This window comes from Falco peregrinus, chromosome 6 (genome assembly GCF_023634155.1).
Source record: "Falco peregrinus isolate bFalPer1 chromosome 6, bFalPer1.pri, whole genome shotgun sequence".
Lineage (NCBI taxonomy): Eukaryota > Metazoa > Chordata > Aves > Falconiformes > Falconidae > Falco > Falco peregrinus.
The window spans coordinates 55248429-55269621 of NC_073726.1; the positions used below are offsets into that span (position 1 = coordinate 55248429).

The 21193-nt window shown below is 42.0% G+C and overlaps 3 protein-coding genes across 3 annotated transcripts in view; 1 reads left to right on the forward strand and 2 right to left on the reverse strand.

The window, feature by feature from the left end:
* LOC101911108 (histone H2A-IV) overlaps positions 1-21193 on the reverse strand; it is a 232107-nt gene that overhangs the window by 133086 nt on the left and 77828 nt on the right. The window lies entirely within an intron of this gene.
* Positions 1641-2080, reverse strand: LOC101924345 (histone H2A-IV). The gene has a single exon (XM_005237367.3). It carries the CDS (start codon positions 2028-2030, stop codon positions 1641-1643), a length of 390 nt encoding a protein of 129 aa, XP_005237424.2. The 5' UTR covers positions 2031-2080.
* On the forward strand, positions 2360-2878 carry LOC101923998 (histone H2B 8). Its single transcript, XM_005237366.4, has one exon. The coding sequence runs from the start codon at positions 2417-2419 to the stop codon at positions 2795-2797; it is 381 nt and encodes a 126-aa protein (XP_005237423.2). The 5' UTR covers positions 2360-2416; the 3' UTR covers positions 2798-2878.

The following is a 21193-nucleotide window of genomic DNA, read 5'->3' on the forward strand; positions in this document are numbered from 1 at the left end:
AGCCTGAATCGGAGACTCCAAGTCTTGCATTCCCACCTCCCCTTCGGGCAGTTTTTTCTTCCACATAAACCACTACTGAATGAAAAAACAAATAAAAGCCCCTTTCATCGATATCGGCCTGACGAAAGAGGGAACACCGTGTCCGTTACAGGGGAAGAAAAGCTAATCTGTTCCGAGGAAACGAGGGGAGAAGCGCCTTCCCTGCCTTCCAAGCAAGGTAAACTCCCAGAGGCACGAATGGCAGAGAGGCTCCTCCCTACAAATGGCAGCCTCTCGCTTATTACCTTGATTTACACCACAATGACACACCACCACCACCCCCTTTTTCAAACCCATCTCTGCCCATGTCCGAGCCTTTGCTCGCTGCTCCGGCCCCCGCCTCCAGGAAACTGAAGGCGACTCTAAAGCTCCCGGCCCCACCACCATCGACCGAGCTGGTTGCCAAGGCCGTCCCCGCCTCCACGGAGCGCAAGGGGCTCCCGCGCTCTAGCAGGCCAAGGCGACCGCTAAGAACCCCGAAAAGTCGGCGGCCGCCGTGGCCAAGAGGCCCTAAAAGTCGACGAAGCCCGCCCTGCACCTAAAGGTAGCACCAAAGGGCACGGCCAAGGCAAAAAAGGCAGCACTCGAGAGGCAATACAGTAAAAGCAAAGGAAAGCTTTACAGAAAAGCCCAACAACGCTTTTAAGTGCAGCTCAAGCTGTCAGAGTGAAAAAGAACTGGAAACACCAGTACAAGTCTATACTGTTACACGGTGATCCCCTACTGCAAATATATGTGACTTTTTGTAGTGCTTCTACAAAATCTCACACGCTAAGAAGTACGGTTGAGCCTATTTTGTTTTAACTCGTGACCCTCCATTACAATTTCCACCACCGATAAATTGCTCAGAACAGTAAATACTGCTCTTTAGAAACCATCCATGATTAGTTACAGGACAGCTCCCCAGGCAAACACTAAATTCTCTCACCGCTGCCTGCAAGCAATAAATCGCAAAGAAAGAACTTCAGCGTGCAGAAGGACAAAGCCGCCCCTACACACAAGGCACTCGGACTCCGTTACGGCCCGTGAAACAGGAACAGGGGCGTCTGCGCCGGGACTGAAGCGCGCTCCATCCCGTCTGGGTTTGAAACCCGCGCGCTCTCCTTGGATTGGCCAGCGGCGGCCCCGCCCCCCACAGTGGGCAGGCACAACCCCCGGCCCCTCACCCCGCCACAGCCCACCTCTGCCGCGGGTCGGGGTGCTTACCCCCCACTGGAACCAAGGAGAGGGCAGCAGCGAGCGCACGCTTGCTGTGTTCTCATCTCTCCTCACACCATGCTGCGGTGACCGATTTAATCAATCGCAACTACTACTTTTATTGATTTTTAAAAAAAGTGAATCGGAGAAACATTTACATAGGAAACTTATATACATAAAACTTCCTGAAGAAAAATACAGGCAATCTACACTGATCAGAATGAAGCTGGAAGATCTAATAGTTTTGGCTTCAAAAAAGCCTTCCCTCACATCTAAAAATTTCCCAGATAAAAACAAAAAAATTCTGCAGATGCACATATATTCAGGGCTCAGGTGTTCCTGCTCTTTCTGGGAAGACGTGGGTGGCTCTGAAAAGAGCCTTTGAGTTTTTTGTTTAAAGAGCTTTACTTGGCTTTAGCCTTGTGGCTGTCGGTCTTCTTGGGCAGCAGCACGGCCTGGATGTTGGGCAGCACGCCGCCCTGCGCGATGGTCACCTTGCCCAGCAGCTTGTTGAGCTCCTCGTCGTTGCGGATGGCGAGCTGCAGGTGGCGGGGGATGATGCGCGTCTTCTTGTTGTCGCGGGCCGCGTTGCCCGCCAGCTCCAGGATCTCGGCCGTCAGGTACTCCAGCACGGCCGCCAGGTACACCGGGGCGCCGGCGCCCACCCGCTCCGCGTAGTTGCCCTTGCGCAGCAGCCGGTGCACGCGGCCCACGGGGAACTGCAGCCCGGCCCGCGACGAGCGCGACTTGGCCTTGGCCCGCGCCTTCCCGCCCTGCTTCCCGCGGCCGGACATCACTTCGCTTAGAACTCTAACAGTGAAAAAAAAAAAGGGAAAAAAAAAACCCCAACCAAAAAAGACTTACCTAACTAACGAAAAAGCTGTAAAACCAGAACAAATGTAGTGAGGGAGGCCACCCTGCCTTTTTATCCCTTCCTTCTCGGGTTCGGTGGGACTTGTGATTGGTGGAGGCGCCGATTATGAAATTAACCAATGGGAAGAGAGATGCAATAGCGACCAATTGGAGCTGCTAGCTGCTTTGACATCACGAACCCGATTTGTCCAATAGACTGGAACAGCCTTGAGTCAGCTCATTTGCATACCGTCCCTATAAATACAGGGGTCGCCGCTATTGTATTTACGTCGTTACTGCGGTAGACAGGTAGTGACAGACTTGTAAAATGCCGGAGCCAGCCAAATCAGCTCCTGCTCCGAAGAAGGGCTCTAAGAAAGCCGTCACCAAGACGCAGAAGAAAGGTGACAAGAAACGTAGAAAGACTAGGAAGGAGAGCTACTCGATCTACGTGTACAAGGTGCTGAAGCAGGTGCACCCCGACACGGGCATCTCGTCCAAGGCCATGGGCATCATGAACTCCTTCGTCAACGACATCTTCGAGCGCATCGCCGGCGAGGCCTCGCGCCTGGCGCACTACAACAAGCGCTCCACCATCACCTCGCGGGAGATCCAGACGGCCGTGCGGCTGCTGCTGCCCGGTGAGCTGGCCAAGCACGCCGTCTCCGAGGGCACCAAGGCTGTCACCAAGTACACCAGCTCCAAGTAAATTTTTGTTTGAAAGATCAACAAACCCAAAGGCTCTTTTAAGAGCCACCCACATATTCAGTAAAAGAGTCGTTCACACTGATTTGATTCGGTGAGTGGCAATTGTGTTTAGCACTGTTTTTGTTGCCAGGCAAGAACATACTGTTTAATAGAGAAAATTTTTTCAGGATAAAAGTACCAGGGCTTATTTGGGTCTTGCGTGTTCTCTATCCTGACTGCTCATCAGGCAGATCTATAAAGACTTAAAAGTCTGAGTTCTAAAGCTATTAAAGTTTTACTTTGTCATTTTAGAGTAATTATCTGGGTTCCAATTTTTGTATATATACAGGGAAATATGTAGCTGTGTTTAGTGTGTTTTGGTGTTTTTTTCCTGCTGTTCCGATATGAAATAAAGTATGTAGGGTTTTCCTTACATTTTCAGCCTTAATCCAAATGAGTTTATGCCTTGTCTAAGAAAATGTCATTGTCGCCTTTGAACACCAGCTGTCATTCTCAAACGACTAGGCAAGCCAGAGCAGCTTGTTTACTTAAAGACATGGGGATTAATTTGTATATGTGACATTTGGAAGACTAATCTTTAATGAAAGTTATACTGCGCACAGAGGTGAAATGTTATAAAGAACAGCATAATTTTAGTCCCACATTTTGTATGGAAGTGGTGTAGTTTTTTGTGTTGCTTCTCTTTAATGGAGAAAAAGCTGAGTAGGAGAGCTTCCTCGTAGATCCTAAGTGACAACGTAGTCGGAAAATACAGATTAAAAAAATAACGGATGTTTAAGAAGTGAATGAGAGCGATTTATCATACTTAATGTGGTGCAGGATATGCAGGGAAGGCTGCTTTTTCGGAAAAAAAAAACCCAAAACAAACCCAAACACGTTTGCAAAGAGGCTGAAATGTTGGCTGCCGGGGACAGGGGCGGCGGTAAAAAGCCTGCTACGCAGCCCGTGTAAAAACCCTGCATCCGCTGGGAGGTTGCCGCTATGGCAGAGCGCCCAGCCACCGCCGGCCCCGCTCGGCCGGGCAGAGCCTAGGGGAAAAGAGAAGACAGAATGCCGTCACGGCCAGCGGAGGAGGGGACTGCGGCGTGTGCTAGCAGCCGTTACCCGCCCTGCCCCCCTCCATGCCTGTCGCCGGGCTTTTCAAATCGTTCCCATTGTCCAATGGGATTTCTGCTTTTCCTCTAGCCAATCACAGCGCGGTGGTACCCATAAATTGCGGGCCCGACGTTCGCTTTCTGCAGACACTCACTGCTGAGTGCTTGAAGCTTATTCCGGCAAGATGGCGCGCACGAAGCAGACGGCGCGTAAGTCGACGGGCGGGAAGGCGCCCCGCAAGCAGCTGGCCACCAAGGCGGCCCGCAAGAGCGCGCCGGCCACGGGCGGCGTGAAGAAGCCGCACCGCTACCGGCCCGGCACGGTGGCGCTGCGCGAGATCCGGCGCTACCAGAAGTCGACGGAGCTGCTGATCCGCAAGCTGCCCTTCCAGCGGCTGGTGCGCGAGATCGCGCAGGACTTCAAGACCGACCTGCGCTTCCAGAGCTCGGCCGTGATGGCGCTGCAGGAGGCGAGCGAGGCCTACCTGGTGGGGCTCTTCGAGGACACCAACCTGTGCGCCATCCATGCCAAGCGCGTCACCATCATGCCCAAGGACATCCAGCTGGCACGCCGCATCCGCGGCGAGCGTGCTTAATCTTCTACCAAAACGGACCTTTGAGATTATCGAAAACCCAAAGGCTCTTTTAAGAGCCACCACATGGCACTAAACGGAGCTGTAAACTCTTTAAGTTCTATATAGGCAGTGATGCGTTTTGGTGTTTTCGGGTGGCTTTATAGTGACCGGAGCCTGTATCTCGTCAAGTAAGTACCAAATGGAATGTGGCAGTCACAATTCAAAAACATAGAAAAGGATTTTTTCCGTAGCAAAGGAGTACGGTGTGGTTTATTCATGACGAGGTGATTGTGCTAGGACAAGTTTAGCCTAAAAATTACGTATGCGTTTTTTCAGATGGTGTAAGTTAAAAATTTTTGGCTGCTAAAGAAAAAGTAGGACACGGGCTTTCCTTTTCTAAAGGAAATGCTTGGCTCTAAAAGATTCATATGTTTTTGTCTGTTTACTGCAAAGAATGCTTTTGAGACAGCCAAAGTTGAATTTATAAAGTTAACTTTTCAGAACTGCATTTTCCATTAACTAAAATTGTATTCAGTTATGAGTAATGTAAATTCCTCGTGCTATGCTGCTTTTATTTTTATGTTCTTATGGTAACAATTTTACTGGTTTTCCCTGTGAAAAGTATTGTTTTATTTTACAAACCCCTTTTTTTTGAAGTGGGGAGTGGGGTAGCGTGATTTTTCCCTGAAGCCCCAGGAAGCCCTTTCCCGCCCTTCCAGGAAAGGCACCATTCGGCAGTTTTCTTAGTGTTTTATCACCCGTTGTCTGATCGTCTCTGTCCTGAGAGACTTCCCCTGGGCATCTTCAGCCCTTCTCAAGCACTTCTAGTTTATTCCTGACATAAATATATTTCCAGAGCGCTAGAGACAGGGTAGTTGCAAGGGTAATCTCTGCAAGTCCTGTTTTTAAGAGGTGTGCTTTTTTTTTGCTTTGGTCTTCTGGGATACACGTGGCACGTTTCATGGTGCTGGGTATCCTGTATGAATTATTAGAGATACCTATTTAGATCAACTTTCTTGGTCTGTGATTAGGCTCCCGAAAATATTTGCTGCACTGAGGAAGTGTTTTCCACGGAGTATTAGGGATCAACAACTTGACATAGTGTGCGAAATTGTTGTCAAATGGAGACTCCTGCCTATCTGTCCTGTTCGGTCACTTAATTTTTTTTCTAGTGGACCTACCAGGAAAACAGGGTTTCTCCCTGACTTAAGTTCACCTGCACAGACCCTCACCCTCATAATAAATAGATCTGTAGTTGGTGCCTGAAAATTGTACGTTTCCAAAAGTGTCTGACTTTCCGTCGTCCTTTAGTTCTGTTCTTATACTACAGGCTTTTTTATGTAATTTGGGAAGCTTGCTGTTCCATTGAGGTGTTGGAAATAATGTCTGATTTTTTTCAATGCTACAAACGAGCAGCTGTGCCTTTAAGAAGCAGTTGGATCGAGTTGAATAGAGCCTTTGTTTAAACTCGGGAAAAAACCCACGGAGAACTGTGGAAATAATTCTCTTGGAAAGCCTAAACCTGCAAGACTCCTGGTTTTGTTATCTGTTGGTAGGGTTCATATTAGGAAATTTTCTTTTCTGTGTCGGGAACTTGGACTCTGCAGCAAAATCTGACCAATCCAGTGCCCGGACACACCATTTTCTTTCCCTTGTTTTTCTCACTTTCAGCCATTTTCTAATACTTTACCTCGACGGGTAAAATGGAGGGGCTAATGTGTCGGAAATAGATTGTCTTAATTCCTACAGTACTATGCGATTTATTCATACATACAGCCCCCTTTTGTTCCTTGACATAGGATTTGCGTTTTTCAGAACAGATGAATTTTTTTTTACAGTAGATGATCAGCAGTGTGATTGCAGAAATGAGTCTTAGTGAAAGCAAACTAATTTCTTCTTACTGTCTGTGATAGCAAGAGATCTATTTATCTAAACCCGTTTACATATGTTACTACTATTAATTAAATCAAGTAAAATATTTTTTATTTTTGTATACTAGGTGATTAATTCATAAGCAAACAGTCAGAATACTTAAATCCCAGCAGAAATTTGGGTCAAAAACTATGCTTTCTTGCATGCACAAGAAATAAATTATTTTTGGAGGAGTGACACAGGGAAACAGGTTATATTTCGCTTAATCTGTCATTTTTCCTCTAGTCTTTTGAAGATCTTGGCCTGTCCTATTAAATATAGTACTATTTGGACAATTGCATGCTTGAGTTGTGAAAACCACTAACACCCCCATCAACTGAGAAGGAAACATTTGTGCAAGGCTTCTGCAAGAAGGGTGAGCTCATATGAACTCACAATTATAATGCCTGAGTCTGAGGTAGTTTTGGGGTGTTATATGTCTTGAAAAGACATTAATAATAACCTAGCATAGCTTGTCCTAGTGGACCAGGCTAGAAATTGGGAAGAATTATGTGGATTTTAAAAGTCTTTAATAGCTGCAGATGACTGTAGTAGTGATATGGGGAACAGTGGTAGACTGATTGTATCTTAATACAGTAGTAGTAGGCTTTGGTCTTACCTTACAGAAGTGATAAATCCTGTCTGGAATCCTATTCCTATCAGTTTGCATATGGTGATGAGTTAACTGTAAAGAGAAACAGCCGAAATCCCAAATTGGATGTAAGTTTGGGAGGAATCCTTTTATAAGGTATGGGTATCAAGAGCATTTAAAATTGAGCATTTTAAGCAAAGATAAAGTGCTTAAGGATTTGAAGTACTTGCCACAAAATTCAGAATAAAATTGATCAATTAAATCTGATGTAGAGTATATCCTGGAAGGTATTTGCTAAAGCAAAACCCAAACATACCATGATTTAGAAATGAAGCTGTATTTGCCATAGACAGTTTTTGATATAAAACTTTTTTTAATCTAAGACACACAGGTGACTTGGTGTAAGATATACTAGTTCCAAGTGACAGTAAAAGTGGAGTTTCCTCTGATACCAGTAAGATCTAGCAGTATTTTGGTGTTTTTTGCAGGGGAGAGTGAGTAAATCAATGTGGCTAGGTAGAAGCAAAGTAATGAGATGAGCAGACCAGAGTGCTGCCCAGCTGAGGACCAGCTTGCAAACTGGTAGTGGTATAGGGTGCTTTTGTTGGTGACTTGTGATGCTGAGTAAGATCTTTGCTAAGACTTGCTGGCTGTTCTGCTGTCCTCTGAGCAGACCAGGCACTCTGTTGGTATGGTCTGGCTCAGATCACTGCTTGGAAGGATGTACTTCCTGTCAGATGGAAGGGTAAGATGGACCATAACCACTGAGGCCCTGGTGAAATACTTCCTTTCATCAAAAATGCATAAAAAACTCTGAAAGCATCTTTCTAGTACAAAAATATTAGCCCTACTTGACTCTTACTAGTTTCTGAAAAACTCTGAACAGATGTATCCATATGAAAAGAGTTGAGGTTTTAAAATTTTGAATTAACTTGTAGTGTAAAAAACTTTAAGGGTGATATGGTGGTTTCCATGCTAGGCAGTACTTAAAGATAAACCCTAAACATCCTATCACATTCTCTTCATTTGCACATCCCTTTTCAGGGCTGCTTCACAAGCGAATCACCTGTTTGTTACAGTCTTCAGTAATCAGGATCAGTGAAGTCTGAGCTCAGCCAGTCTCAGCTCTCCTACTAGCCTGGGCAGTACTGCCTTGCTGCATCTTATCCTCTTCTCTTCCACCTTTGAATCATACTGTGTTTTCAACTGGATATAAGCACCTTTCAGACTGTACATGTACAGACATTGTCATAATGGTATGAACACTTGCTAAGATTTCATATTACATATTGTTGAGCTTCAGGAAGTACTGCTTGTCAGCTACTGCTGTTAGGGATTTAGGTACATTGGCCACCATAACAAGGTCCAGTCCTTGGATCCTGCTGATTCATGTGTGGTCTGGGTGAAGGTTTCCAATTCTTCTGTTACTAGTTCTCAGGTTACAACTTGAGCTAGTTGCCTCCAGAGAGGTACCCCTGCAACAGATCATGCCCCTCAGCTACACCTGCAGCACCCAGCACTTGATCCTCAAGTCCAATCACTTAATTTTGCTTCATGGTCTCTTGATTTCTTATTGGTTTTCACTGTTGCTGGGCTGGCTGCCTTCTGAAGTTACCTCATTCTCTTGGAATTGTTTCCTTGGTCCTTATCTTCATTCTGCTAGTATCTGCCAGATTAAGCTAGTCTGTGTTAGCAGCATTAGTTTTCTCAAAGTTTACTTCTGGTCAGCTCTTGCAGCTTAAGGCTTTAACTACTTTAGCTACTAGTGTTAAGCTACTAATGCAAAATGAGACAATTCAGCGGAGAAAACAGGTAACCAAATTTCTTCTGTAACACTATGAACTGGTAGTAACAGCTTCGCTGAGAATAGATTCCCCTTTGACTGAAGTAACATGATAGTAATAAAAAGGCAAGCTACTCAAGGAACATATATAAACAAATCAAACCAAATGTTATGAAAAGCAGCTGGTAGATGAAAACTAAGCACAACTGGTCATGTTGGCTCTGAGAGACAAACTCTTTGAACTAAAAATTATTGGTGTTCTAGTGTCCTGTAAAACTGTGTATAGTTCTACAGTATACTGTAAAAGATGCATTGCCCTAGTTCTAAAATTGGGTCTAACAAACATTTCCATGCCTTCTTAAAAGTTAGGGAAATGTAACACAATATAGACCACAAAGAACTGTAGCCATAGAGCTCTCTGTAATGTGAAAGTCCAGGAGCGAAGACATTTCCAGGCTCTCTAATCTCCTTTATTCAGCAACAGGTCCTGCTTGTAGGACAGCACTGTGGCTAAGTCCCTAAGCATCTAGGTTGCAGTCTGTATGAAAAATCACCTCCTACTCTAGGCGTGTGTCTTACTGTCCTAGTTGACTGTACAGAGCTGCAGTATGCAGCAGTGTTGCAAAGTCCTTACTTCTGGTGAACACTTCACTATTCTGTAACTGCCAAACTCCAAAGCCTTAAACACTCATGAAAGAGTGGTGGCCTTTACAGCTCCAATTAGTACTCATACAGCTTTAGTAATTGAAATACTGAGATGGGGAAAAAAATATACTTGTCCAAAAATGTGAAAACCGATGTATTCCTGAAACTCTGGAATTAGTATATGCAAGTGTCTGAAAGAAGAGAAGAAGCACAGCTGTAAGTATGGAGGGTGTCAGTTGCACCTAGATAGTAATAAAGAGCCCCAAATTTCTACCTGCAGCTTGTCTGGGACACCCAGGCTGTGAAAACAAAGCAGAGCATAAAGCAAGGGGCAGTATAAAGGAAAGCAATTGAGAGGAGAGGAAGATAATGATCAGTCCTGGACCAATAAGGCATTCTGCTATAGAGACAACCAGTGGTGAGTGAATTCCAATGCTTACAGAAGTCTTAGATGTTGAAGAGACAGAAGAATAGAATTGCTGTTAGCTTCTAAACTGCACAAGAGGCCATTCAAAGATGACCACATTGTAGCCAGCACCTCCCCCTCCCTGGAGAGCTGCTGAGGGCTCATAGCAAGCATTCCTTGTCCTGCCTGTCCCTGAAAGCAATACCGCCCTGCCCTTTTGCAAACTTGGTCTTTTGGGTATGTATCTGTTTTAGGATTGATTTAAAGAACGAAGTCAAAATTTCTTAGTGACTAAGTATCCTTTATTGGCAGCGCTGGATGCACGGGGGACCCTTCCGCCTAACGTGCATGTTTAAAGTAACTAATTAGCTTATATTTATACAATAAGACAAACAATTAACACCTATACATATTCATTACCTAATCCTGCCTACCCTCACTTCGTGTGTTAATTAGCTTATCAGTCCTTCGTGCTTGCGCAAATTCCTCCAAGAATTGTGGGCAGTGGTCTCTGGGAGGAAGTAGGTCTTCCTCATGGTACTTTTCACCTTTTGCCTGGTATGTGATGGTCTTGCAAGTTTGCAGTGTTCTTATGGGTCTGAGCTAATTTATGTCCTTGTCGACATCTGTTTCTTCTGCTTGTTTCTTTTACTCGCTCCCTCTAGGTAACTTTTAAACAGGGCCCTTGTTAGAGAAAGTTAAAGAGAAACAGACTCCTCCTTTGATCAGTTATTCATTAATTATTTCTTTCAGACTATGGTTACATGGCCTAATTACTATACCTACATTCTTTGAGTAAATATAAGTTCTTAGCCTTGGTACAGGGCTGTACAGAGGATTTCATAGCCGCTTTGGTCGTGCAACTACTAGTTTCATTAGAATATATTTCTTATATTCATTAACTACAAGGCTTATTCTATCCTAAAGTGAATTCATACAATATCATTCCCCCCTTTTCTAGGTACATGCAAATTCCTTTGCATCATATGTATCTACTTGTATTCAAACACCAAAGCATACACTTAAATAATATACATACAAATATTCCAAATACTATAAAAAATATTACAACAAATATCTGCTTCAACCATTGAAGGTCAGGTAACCAAGAAGTCAGCTTGTTCCACATTTCTTCAAATCCCCAAGAAAGATCATCTTTTGTAATCTCGTGCAATACTCTGGTTTGTTACCAAATTTCTTCTAAATCAGTGGAAACTCTTCCACTCTGATCTATGTATATACAACAACTGGTATTAATAATTGTACATACTCCCCCTTGAGCAGCCAATAATGAATACAAAGCCATTCTGTTCTGTAATTCCACTTGTGACAAGCTAGATATTTCTATTTGCTATGTCTTTATAGCATCGATTGTTTTGTTTTCCAAGTTTTCTATCATTGCTGATATATTGACTATAGGTTTTTTTTTTCAGTTCACTTACTCCTAACCACAGGATAAACCATTGGGAAAGCTATGAAAAGCACTTGGCTTTTCTATTAAAGAATTTTTGATTACTCGTCTAATTCTCCGCATATGATTTCTCAGGTATCCTTTTGACAAAGAATCATGTAACGTCATGTTAGGAACTACTGCTCCTAAGGTACATGTTCCCATCTGTTTTTTTGGTAATATCTTTCAGGCTGTATCATTACACAGCCAGTACCATCCTCTTCCTTCCGGTATTGGCCAAGCTGTGGAGTTAACAGAAATAGAGGTACCAATATTTAAAGTTGTATTATAAGAAGTTTGATTTCCTACATAGGTCACAGGGTTACAGTCCATGTTTCCCAGTCCTTTGGGTGGATTACATGGCTGAACACACGTATAGTATGACTCTTGCACCTTAGGACTATTTATCTCTAATTTCAAAATTTCATCATTTTCAATACTCGAAGAGGTATTTTCCCCACAGTTTTTCCCAAGATTTATTCCTAGGTAATGGAATTCCAATCAATGATATACCCTTTTCTCCATATTCAGGCAGATGTGTACATATCCAACAATCAGTTTTATTCAGAGCCTGAGATATGCCTTGTACCAGGGATAAATGTACATTATTATTCCACAGAGTTAAGTACAAATTTGGCAAACATCTGACTATAATTATGACCTGAAGAATCGTAGTTCTGTGGGTCCTGTCGAGGCAACGGCCCATGATTTCTCAGGAGTTTTCTTTACTCTTGAATAATGGATCCAAGCGGCTTGTTCTTTTCTGTTCATCTTCGTCACTTTGTGAAGAGAAATACTGGATTCACAAGTGAAGAAATCTGTTTTCACATTACATGAGACTTTGCTGGACTGTTATTCTGTTCTAGTTCATGTTTGTTAATAAATTGTTATTTGTTGTTTACTAATTGTCAAATGGTTCATTGAAGTTACTTTGCATCAAACACACAGTTTTCAAAATAAATCCAAAGGGTTGGGTAATACATATAATAATAACCTACAAAAACAAAACCTAAACCCAACACTTATAGCTATATGTTTCACTTAAAATATAGTGTTTATAGTTCATTTAAATAATATTGATTTTTATTATTACTTAACACTTTTTTTTACATGCATCACTGTCACGGGTAGACTATAGGGATTTTGCATGTGTGGTCTTTCACGATTTTTCCAACACATTCCATGGGGCTTTAAAATTGTGTATGCGCATGTTCAAAGGTATACACAGATCATGCGTGTGATAAAAACATGGCTACTGCATGTCTAGATGAAGTCCCAAACCCATTTCCTGACCTTACCACTCCAGTAAGTCTATTAATGGTAACATTTATGGCACTATGGTCAAACAATAGGTCCCTGTTTTCAATGTAATGTTTTCTCACCACCAGACCGCTACATCACCTGCCAGGGAAGAAGGGTCTAGAGTGCACATTTCCCCCTCTGAACATTCTGTATGGTGAGTGTTCTCAAAACGTTTAACCTATATGGTTCATTGGAAAGGGGAATGAAACTTTTTTTTTTCTTCCTGTTGTTTAGGCAGAGGGTGTGTTTTTCTGCTGTCACACATCAAGAACTTATGGCAGAGGTGGAAAAGTATAAAAGTCATTACCATATCCTCGTCTATGCGTTCCTGGTGGTTGTTTTTGCTGTTATTCTATTTTTATTCTTACTCAGCCTACATTGTTATCTGAATTGTTAAGAGTCAATTGTTTCCAAATTCCCGTTGGCTAGTAAATTGTTATTGTGTGTACATTTTGGCGTACTACTCAAATTTGTTTAACGCCATCGGGTGAAACCATAATGGCAAATTGCATGTTAGTTATAATGTGTTGAATTAACCTTATAAAACATGGAACAGCACATGGCAAAAACAATAAGGTGGCTAATCCACATAACAAATAAAATAGGATTCATTTTACCCGGGGGCTCCTGAGAAGCCAGGAAAACAAGTCAATATTCGTCTTTCCAAGTTCGGACTGGAATAGGGGCTACTTCCCTATCTCTGATGTGATTTGTTTAACTACCTCACCATTGTCATCAATTTTCAAACAACAATTGGAAACAAATAATTTACCACAAACACCTCCTTCTTCAGCTAGCAGGTAATCGAGAACCATCCTGTGTTGATAAATTGCATTTCACATCAAGAGCTTTAGCTGTTTGATTAGTAATAATTTCCAAGACAGCTTGTAGAGGAATGACACTATTCAGATTGTAGATAGGTTCTTGAGCACCACTAATGAGTTCATTAGGATTCCAAGTTGCAGGTGCATAATACTGTATGATACGTTGCGGTGTCCATTCATTTAATAAATATTGGTACCCCTCTTTTCTTGGGAGTTTGGAAAAATCAACTTGTCACTGTTGCCCTGGCTAATTTTCAAACACATTTCACATTGCTGTTTTATTTTATCACCTGTTTTATTACAGTATACAGGTTCCGCCCTATCAATTTCTGATTTAGACTTTTACATAAATTATCAGCTCCCCAGTGCGTCTTATTATGTTCTGTTAGGGCTGTGGTCCATATTAAATTGGATGGTACCACTATACGACCATCCCTCAAATAAGTCCACTTATTTTATCATTCATGTCCTGAATTAGCTTTAAGTTTTCTTTAGAATAGTTTGGCTCCTGATCTGTACTTATAGTTTGGATTTTACCATCTGGTATTAAGGATAATTCCTCCTTTCCTACATCCTCTGCTACTTGTCTGGCCTCATGGTTGGCCAGGCAGTTTCCAATTTCCAGATCAGTGCCTTAATGGGTCATCTTATGTTCTTCCTTCCTGGATGACCCTCTTATAACGGAGGGGGTCATTCCTCATATCAAGGTCTGGCATGGCATATGTTCCCACCGCTCAACGCCTACTGGGTTGCAGCCAACAGCAGAGCTCAAGATTCTTCTTGGTGGCAAACACAGAGGCCAACCCAGTCTTGCCCTTGATTGTGGCAGGAGGCACTTGACCAACCTTATTCCTTGTACTTTGTTGTCAGTGCAGAGTTTCATCTGGCATCCCATAACAAGTCAGTCATGGTAAAACACACAGATTTACATTAGTAGAACTATTACAGAGTGTATTTTATTTTAGTTTTTATGCCAATAACCCCCACAGCCCTGCTGACCACAGGATATTGTTTTACCTGAACTAGGCAGGCCTCCCGCTTATCATTTTTACTGTAACAGGGAAGGCATTTTTCGCCTTACCTGGAATTTATTTCCAGATATACCTGGTTAAAGATTTCTTTTACTTCAGGGAGGTCCTCTCTTCCACTTTTCTGTTGAATTAAAGATAAGCTCAACATTTTCATAAATTGATCATTTTTAACTTTTGGTTTCATTTCCCCTTCTTTAAAGGTCTAGATGTTCTAATAAATCTCATCCCAACAAAGATTTTGGTGAATTTGGCATTCTTATTTTTTTCTTGGTTTGTACTTTAAAGGTTTCAGGATATTTTCCTGGTGGCCAGCAGCTCCCACAACTGTAACAAATTCTTTTCACTGAAGTTTAACACCAAATAAGTTGGTTTTGTATTCACAAACTTTTCTACATCACAATTACTTAGTAACAATCAACTCGAAACTTTATCCAGTCCTATTCACAACCAACTTTCAAACATCTAAATTTCCCCATCAAAGATTCACCTTTATTCTGCTCAGACCCACTGTCTGCCCTAAAGGGGCTGTTACCGGTCCTGTTGTACTGCAAATGCTGCAGCAATTGGGGTGACATTGTCAGGTCCTTCTGCTTAATCGTCAGCAACAGCAACCCCCTCCTCCTCACCAGGACTGGGGGCAGGAGATGCTCTTCCTGCTCTTCAGGTTACACAAGCCTGCCTCTGCAACAGCGCTTCTGTTTTAACTCTTTCTTACCCTGAACGCAAAACTGTTACTTGTTGCTTTAAGTCTGTGTTCTTACGTATCAGCTTTCGCGGGCAAACAGCAAACACCCTGCCGTGCGTCCAGCAGGACTCAGCCGCACCTTCGAGGGGGTACGGGGGGTTGTACAAACTCACTCCAATACTAACACTTTCACACGGTCTTTGACTCTCCACCCCCCACCCACCCCCTGCTTCAGATCTTACATACATTAGTATAAATTTTATCTTACAACGTGTGAGAAGCTATGGACTAGGGTATTGTTTATTAAGATTTATGTTAAACCCAATGTAAAGGTTAGGCAACAAAAGACAAGATAACCGCAATCGCTTACACAAACTAAACCAGATACTGCTTGTGCAAGATAAGATAACCACCAGATATCCAGGAACCGACAGAAGCAGGACAAACAACCCCATATAAGGACATATGAGTGAGGGGTCAACTATGGGACGAAGGAGGAAGACTTCTTACGTCGGCCTCAACGACCACCAGGAGGCAGAAAACGACCCCCTAACAACAACTGAAGCATGCCTCCACTACCTCATGAACACGGAAGTAAAGATGTATAAAAAGGGACTGTTTGAACTGCTCAGTATGGCAGTTGGCGGAGCGCAGACTCCCCTGTCGTCCAGCGCTGTTTTTGCTCATATTCTACTTGCTATAATTAATAAAATTTTAATTGGATTATGATCCGTTCTGGTCTCAGTTTATAACAAACGTGTTTCATTCTGGTTGCTCCACAGAAGGAACCACAACCTGAGCTCTCTTTTTTTTTTTTTTTTTAAATTTAATTTAATTTTTTTTTTTTTTTACACAAATATTTCAACGGGAACATCCTTTTAGTTTAGGTCTCAGGTTTTTTGTTTTTGTTGTTTCTTTGTGGGTTTGGTGTTTTTTTTTGTTTGTTTGGTTTTTTTTGTTTGTTTTTTTTTTAATCCTTTTCTAGAGCCATAATCAAAGATCAGGTGGTGTTAATCCCACACTCCTCCTGTCACAGAAACATATCAGCACACATTTCTTGAGGCGAGAGGAAAATGGGATGAAGTATAACATTTACTGTAATAAAACATTATAATTCAGTGTCCCATTTAAGGGCCATGTCTCTCAGTCCCCCAACTTATACAAGGGCCACCACTGATTACAGTACTTACAAAAGTTCTCTTATTCACGGTTCCCGAGGCTGCACCCACCCCACCCCCCGCCATTTCCTTCCAGTGACTTAAAACACATCCCAACAGACTCTTTCTTACTATTCCACCACTTTGTCATCTCAATCGCTATCCCAGCCATAGACCACTCTAATTTCAGTTACAGCTTTCTCTCTTATCCCAGGGTGTCCAAACCTTACAGTTAGGGCATTCAGTTTCTTGTCCCCACCATATAATAATTCTTTACACCATATACACTTTAAAACATATAGAGGTTCACATTCACCCCTCAGATGTTCAAGACAATAACCACATACCAACATTTATAATATACTTAATACAGAAATGTTCTCACATTTCTAGCATAAATGCGTATAACAATTATTAATTAAAAGACCACTTTTCTCCACATTCCAGCTTATAAAGCGGCAACCATTGATTACAATATTTTATCAATGTTTTCCTATTCACATTTCCACCAGCGGATCCTCCAATATCCTTCCAATGACTCAAAACACATCCTAAAGGGCTTTTCTTTGAAATCCCACCACTTTGTTTTCCTCCCATTTTCCACTTCACACTAACAGAATACACTTAACACTTACAAAATGCAACATGCAGGTACCTTTCTACAGCAACATCAAAACGCCACTATTATTGCCAAGAGTATAGCCAATATCACAATAACAATAATCAGAGCCAAATTCCACATCCAATACGTCAAAAAACCGTAAAAAGCAAGATTACCAAGAATATAGCCAAAATCACAATATCGATAATCAGAGTCAAATTTCCATACCCAATAAGTCAGAAAACCGTAATAAGCGAGACCGTACCAAACGAGCCCTATAGGTGAACTTGCCAGGCTCCAAACTGCAATTTAATGCCAACCAAACGTATACTTAAGGTGCTAGCCACAAAAGTATACACCACCCTGCAGAAGTTTAACTTTTGACTTACGGGCAGTCCCAAATGACCGGTCTACCAAACAAACAAACCAAAATAAAGAATACCGTCACTTACAGCAATGGGGTCCTTGTCTGCCGCCGCAGTGATCCGTTGAGTCAAGGAGTCCCTCTGGGAAATCCTGGGGGTACCCTGGGGAGTCCTATCCCCAGCGGGTCCTACAGCCCGGCAGAGAAGTATCTCACCTGGGTCGCCAGATTGATTTAAAGAACGAAGTCAAAATTTCTTAGTGACTAAGTATCCTTTATTGGCAGCGCCGGATGCACGGGGAACCCTTCCGCCTAACGTGCATGTTTAAAGTAACTAATTAGTTTATATTTATACAATAAGACAAACAATTAACACCTATACATATTCATTACCTAATCCTGCCTACCCTCACTTCGTGTGTTAATTAGCTTATCAGTCCTTTGTGCTTGCGCAAATTCCTCCAAGAATTGTGGGCAGTGGTCTCTGGGAGGAAGTAGGTCTTCCTCATGGTACTTTTCACCTTTTGCCTGGTATGTGATGGTCTTGCAAGTTTGCAGTGTTCTTATGGGTCTGAGCTAATTTATGTCCTTGTCGACATCTGTTTCTTCTGCTTGTTTCTTTTACTCGCTCCCTCTAGGTAACTTTTAAACAGGGCCCTTGTTAGAGAAAGTTAAAGAAAGAGAAACAGACTCCTCCTTTGATCAGTTATTCATTAATTATTTCTTTCAGACTATGGTTACATGGCCTAATTACTATACCTACATTCTTTGAGTAAATATAAGTTCTTAGCCTTGGTACAGGGCTGTACAGAGGATTTCATAGCCGCTTTGGTTGTGCAACTACTAGTTTCATTAGAATATATTTCTTATATTCATTAACTACAAGGCTTATTCTATCCTAAAGTGAATTCATACAATATCAGGATGCACAAGTGAAATCACTTTTGCTTTAAAATAATGCTTTCCATTCCTTTTCAGTTCTTGCACTGAGCTTTGCTGCAGGACATCAATGTCTAGATGATGTGGGATTTTTCTTAATATCAGTTAACAATTAATCATGGAGAAATAACGATTTGTTATTCAGCTTCCAGGCAATTGTAGTGTATGCTTCAGTTCCAGAACAACTTCCCTGTCTTCTAGGCTGTTTTACCCCTAAACACTGACAAGTTGCTAGTATAGAACTGGGAAGAAAATGTGTTACTAGGATTGATGGCTCCACCTTTATACATCAGCAGAGACTATACTGTGCTCTGTTATCTGTTCTGATGCACATGTGGTTCTGAAATGTAGTTTAGAAATTCAAAAAACTGCTCAAATCTCCTGTGTATCCTTTTTGCTTTGATATTTACCCTTTATACTGACCCATCATTATACATTTCTAAAGACCTTCCAGTATTTCCTTGCCTCCCCTGTATAATGAGTATTTGAGATGGTTATGACCACCCCCCTTCTCTCTGCACTTGTGGGATGGTTTATTTGGTTGGGGTTTTTTTGTGTGTGTGGTGTTGGTTTTCTGTTTGTTTTTTGTTTTGTTTTGGGGTTTTTTTTGTGTATGTTTGTTTGGTTTTTTTTAGCCCAAACACACCACTGAGATGGACCAGTGAAGTTATACAAAATGCTGATCTGTAAAGCTTCAGTCTGTGAGGCCATTAGTAAGGAAGAAATTGTTCCAGAGGGCACATGAGATAATTTTCATTAAGTGTTCAGTGTGCTCACACATGAATCTTAGCATAATATGCCAATGTTTTAATGTGCATGTCGATGCAGAGCTTAATGCATGGTGTAAGAAGCATGATGGAAAAGGGAAGAAGAATGGTTTCTGGTGTTGCCTAAAGTCCTGAATTAACTATATGTTAAACAAGTATGTGCACAAAGTTTAAGTTAAGATGACCCGCTCTCTCAAGCCATCAAAACTGATGTATGAAGGACTACTTGATTGTGGGAGTCAACCTTTGGAAACAACACATAGTAAGATCACAGTTACCTAAATGATGCAGAAGGAAGCCTTCAAGTAAGAAAGTTCTGGCTACAAGAGAAGACAAGGTGAATAACGTGTTGCAGCCCACAGGAAATTAGTTGGAAGTAGGACAAAATTAATTGTGGTAGTGGGAGATCGCAACCTTCAACTCAAATACAGCCCCCTCCCCCCAAGAGGGCAAACCCCCGCTTTGGGAGCATGCGTAGGTCACTTGCATTGGAAGCAAGAAACTTGTAACCAATCCTGTGCATGAAATGAAATATGTAATGTGCTATGAATATGCAAGTACTCTACTTCCTATAACGTGTACCCTCTAACAGCTTGGTGTGCATGTTAGCAGGAAAAATCCCCCACGCACCCAGCACTGCAATAAATCAATGGCAAATTATAAACTGTCATTTGCTTTGGAGAGTATTCCTGGTTACGATTTTTGGTAACACTGGGACACAGCCTTTCAGGAACAGCCAAAAATTGAATGCAAAGCTTGGTGTGGTTTAGATGCCTATTTAATGAGCTGAGCTCTCAACTTTTTCAGTATTAGACTACTCATGGTCCATGAAAAGCAGGCAACATCCCCACTGCACCAATGCAATAAGTAGCATTTGAGAATTTCTGTTTACTTTTGTGCAGTCAGCCAGCTCATTGTCAAAATTGCTCACGCTGACTTTAAAGGACTTCAAAGCAAAGAACCAGATTTGTTGTTGTTTTGGGGAAAAGGAACATATCTGGAAAAAATTAAACTTTTTTACATGGATATGGACTAGTCCACTTCCAGGAGAGATTATTTTACAAGTCTAAGAGGTGATTACACAGATGCCAAAGAAAATGCAGGGGTTGGTTGCCAAACTACTCTGGTAATATCAGCCTAGGTCAATATAACACAAAAGTTTCAGCAAACCAAACGTGTCACTCCACCTCTGCATTCAATGCCTGAAAACTGTCACAGTGTAAGCAGCATTGCCAGGCCAGTTCTTGCTGTTTCGCTGGTTTAGGCAGGTGTGTGCAGAGTTTGAGTTCGCCTTGCAGCAGCATAAGTGCAGTCTACACAAATAAAATGAACAGTCTAATGTGAAATAGTAAATACTGATTACATGCTATGAGGACTGCATAGCAGCTGGTATGTATGTGCATGAGTATGTGCAGTTGTTATACATTTTCAGGTATCTGTCACTTCTGATATCTTTAGACTTAGCCCAAATCCAAAGTTCTTAATTTATCCCTGTAAAATGTACCTGTGTGATGGTCCTGGAATGAACAGGGAAAGACCAAACTAAAAGTTCTTCAAAATACATTGTATTTTAAGAACACTACAAAATATTGATACTTTGTATCCTCAAGAGTATTTGGGGGTTTGGTTTGATACCTATAATTTTTTTAAAAATACCTTCGAAATGACATTTAAGAGTTAATATTTATCAACTGTTTAACTAAAAGTACAGTTTAAAGTTCTCACTAATCTACCACACTGCCCCAGTACAGATGCAGAACTCCACTACTGTACTATCTAGCAGAGCTGCCCTCACCCATGTCCCACAGAAATGCAAAGCAGCACTCCCAGGCCTTTCCTGAGACCCTCCATGAGACCCTGCCTGGTGTTCGCTGTTGCAAAAGGAATGATTCTCCCTTTCTTCTCCTTGAGATATTTTTCCACAAGTGTTTCATTTATCCATCAATCCTATGGCTGTCTTTACTGAACATTCCGATTTGGGTTTTGGAGTTGCTGATGGATTTTGCTCTGTAAATGTAAGAGGCTTATCTGACTGGAGGCTGACAAGCACAATACTAACAGATCTATCACTTAATTGTAGGAGACTCTAGTTTAAATGTAGGAATCAAATAGAAGGCTAGCTGGTGGTGTTTATAAAAAGATGACTAACCAGAAAAGTCAAGAGGGCCTCATATCAAGGGAAAAACAAACAAATAGGCTATGACACTTCACTGAATACTTAAGTCACAGTTCCAAAACTGGTGGTTGCCTGAATTATAAAATAGTTTCTGT

Excerpts from the sequence above, each read along its gene's own strand:
- LOC101924345 (XM_005237367.3), bottom strand. The coding sequence starts at position 2,030 with ATGTCCGGCCGCGGGAAGCAGGGCGGGAAGGCGCGGGCCAAGGCCAAG.
- LOC101923998 (XM_005237366.4), top strand. The coding sequence starts at position 2,417 with ATGCCGGAGCCAGCCAAATCAGCTCCTGCTCCGAAGAAGGGCTCTAAG.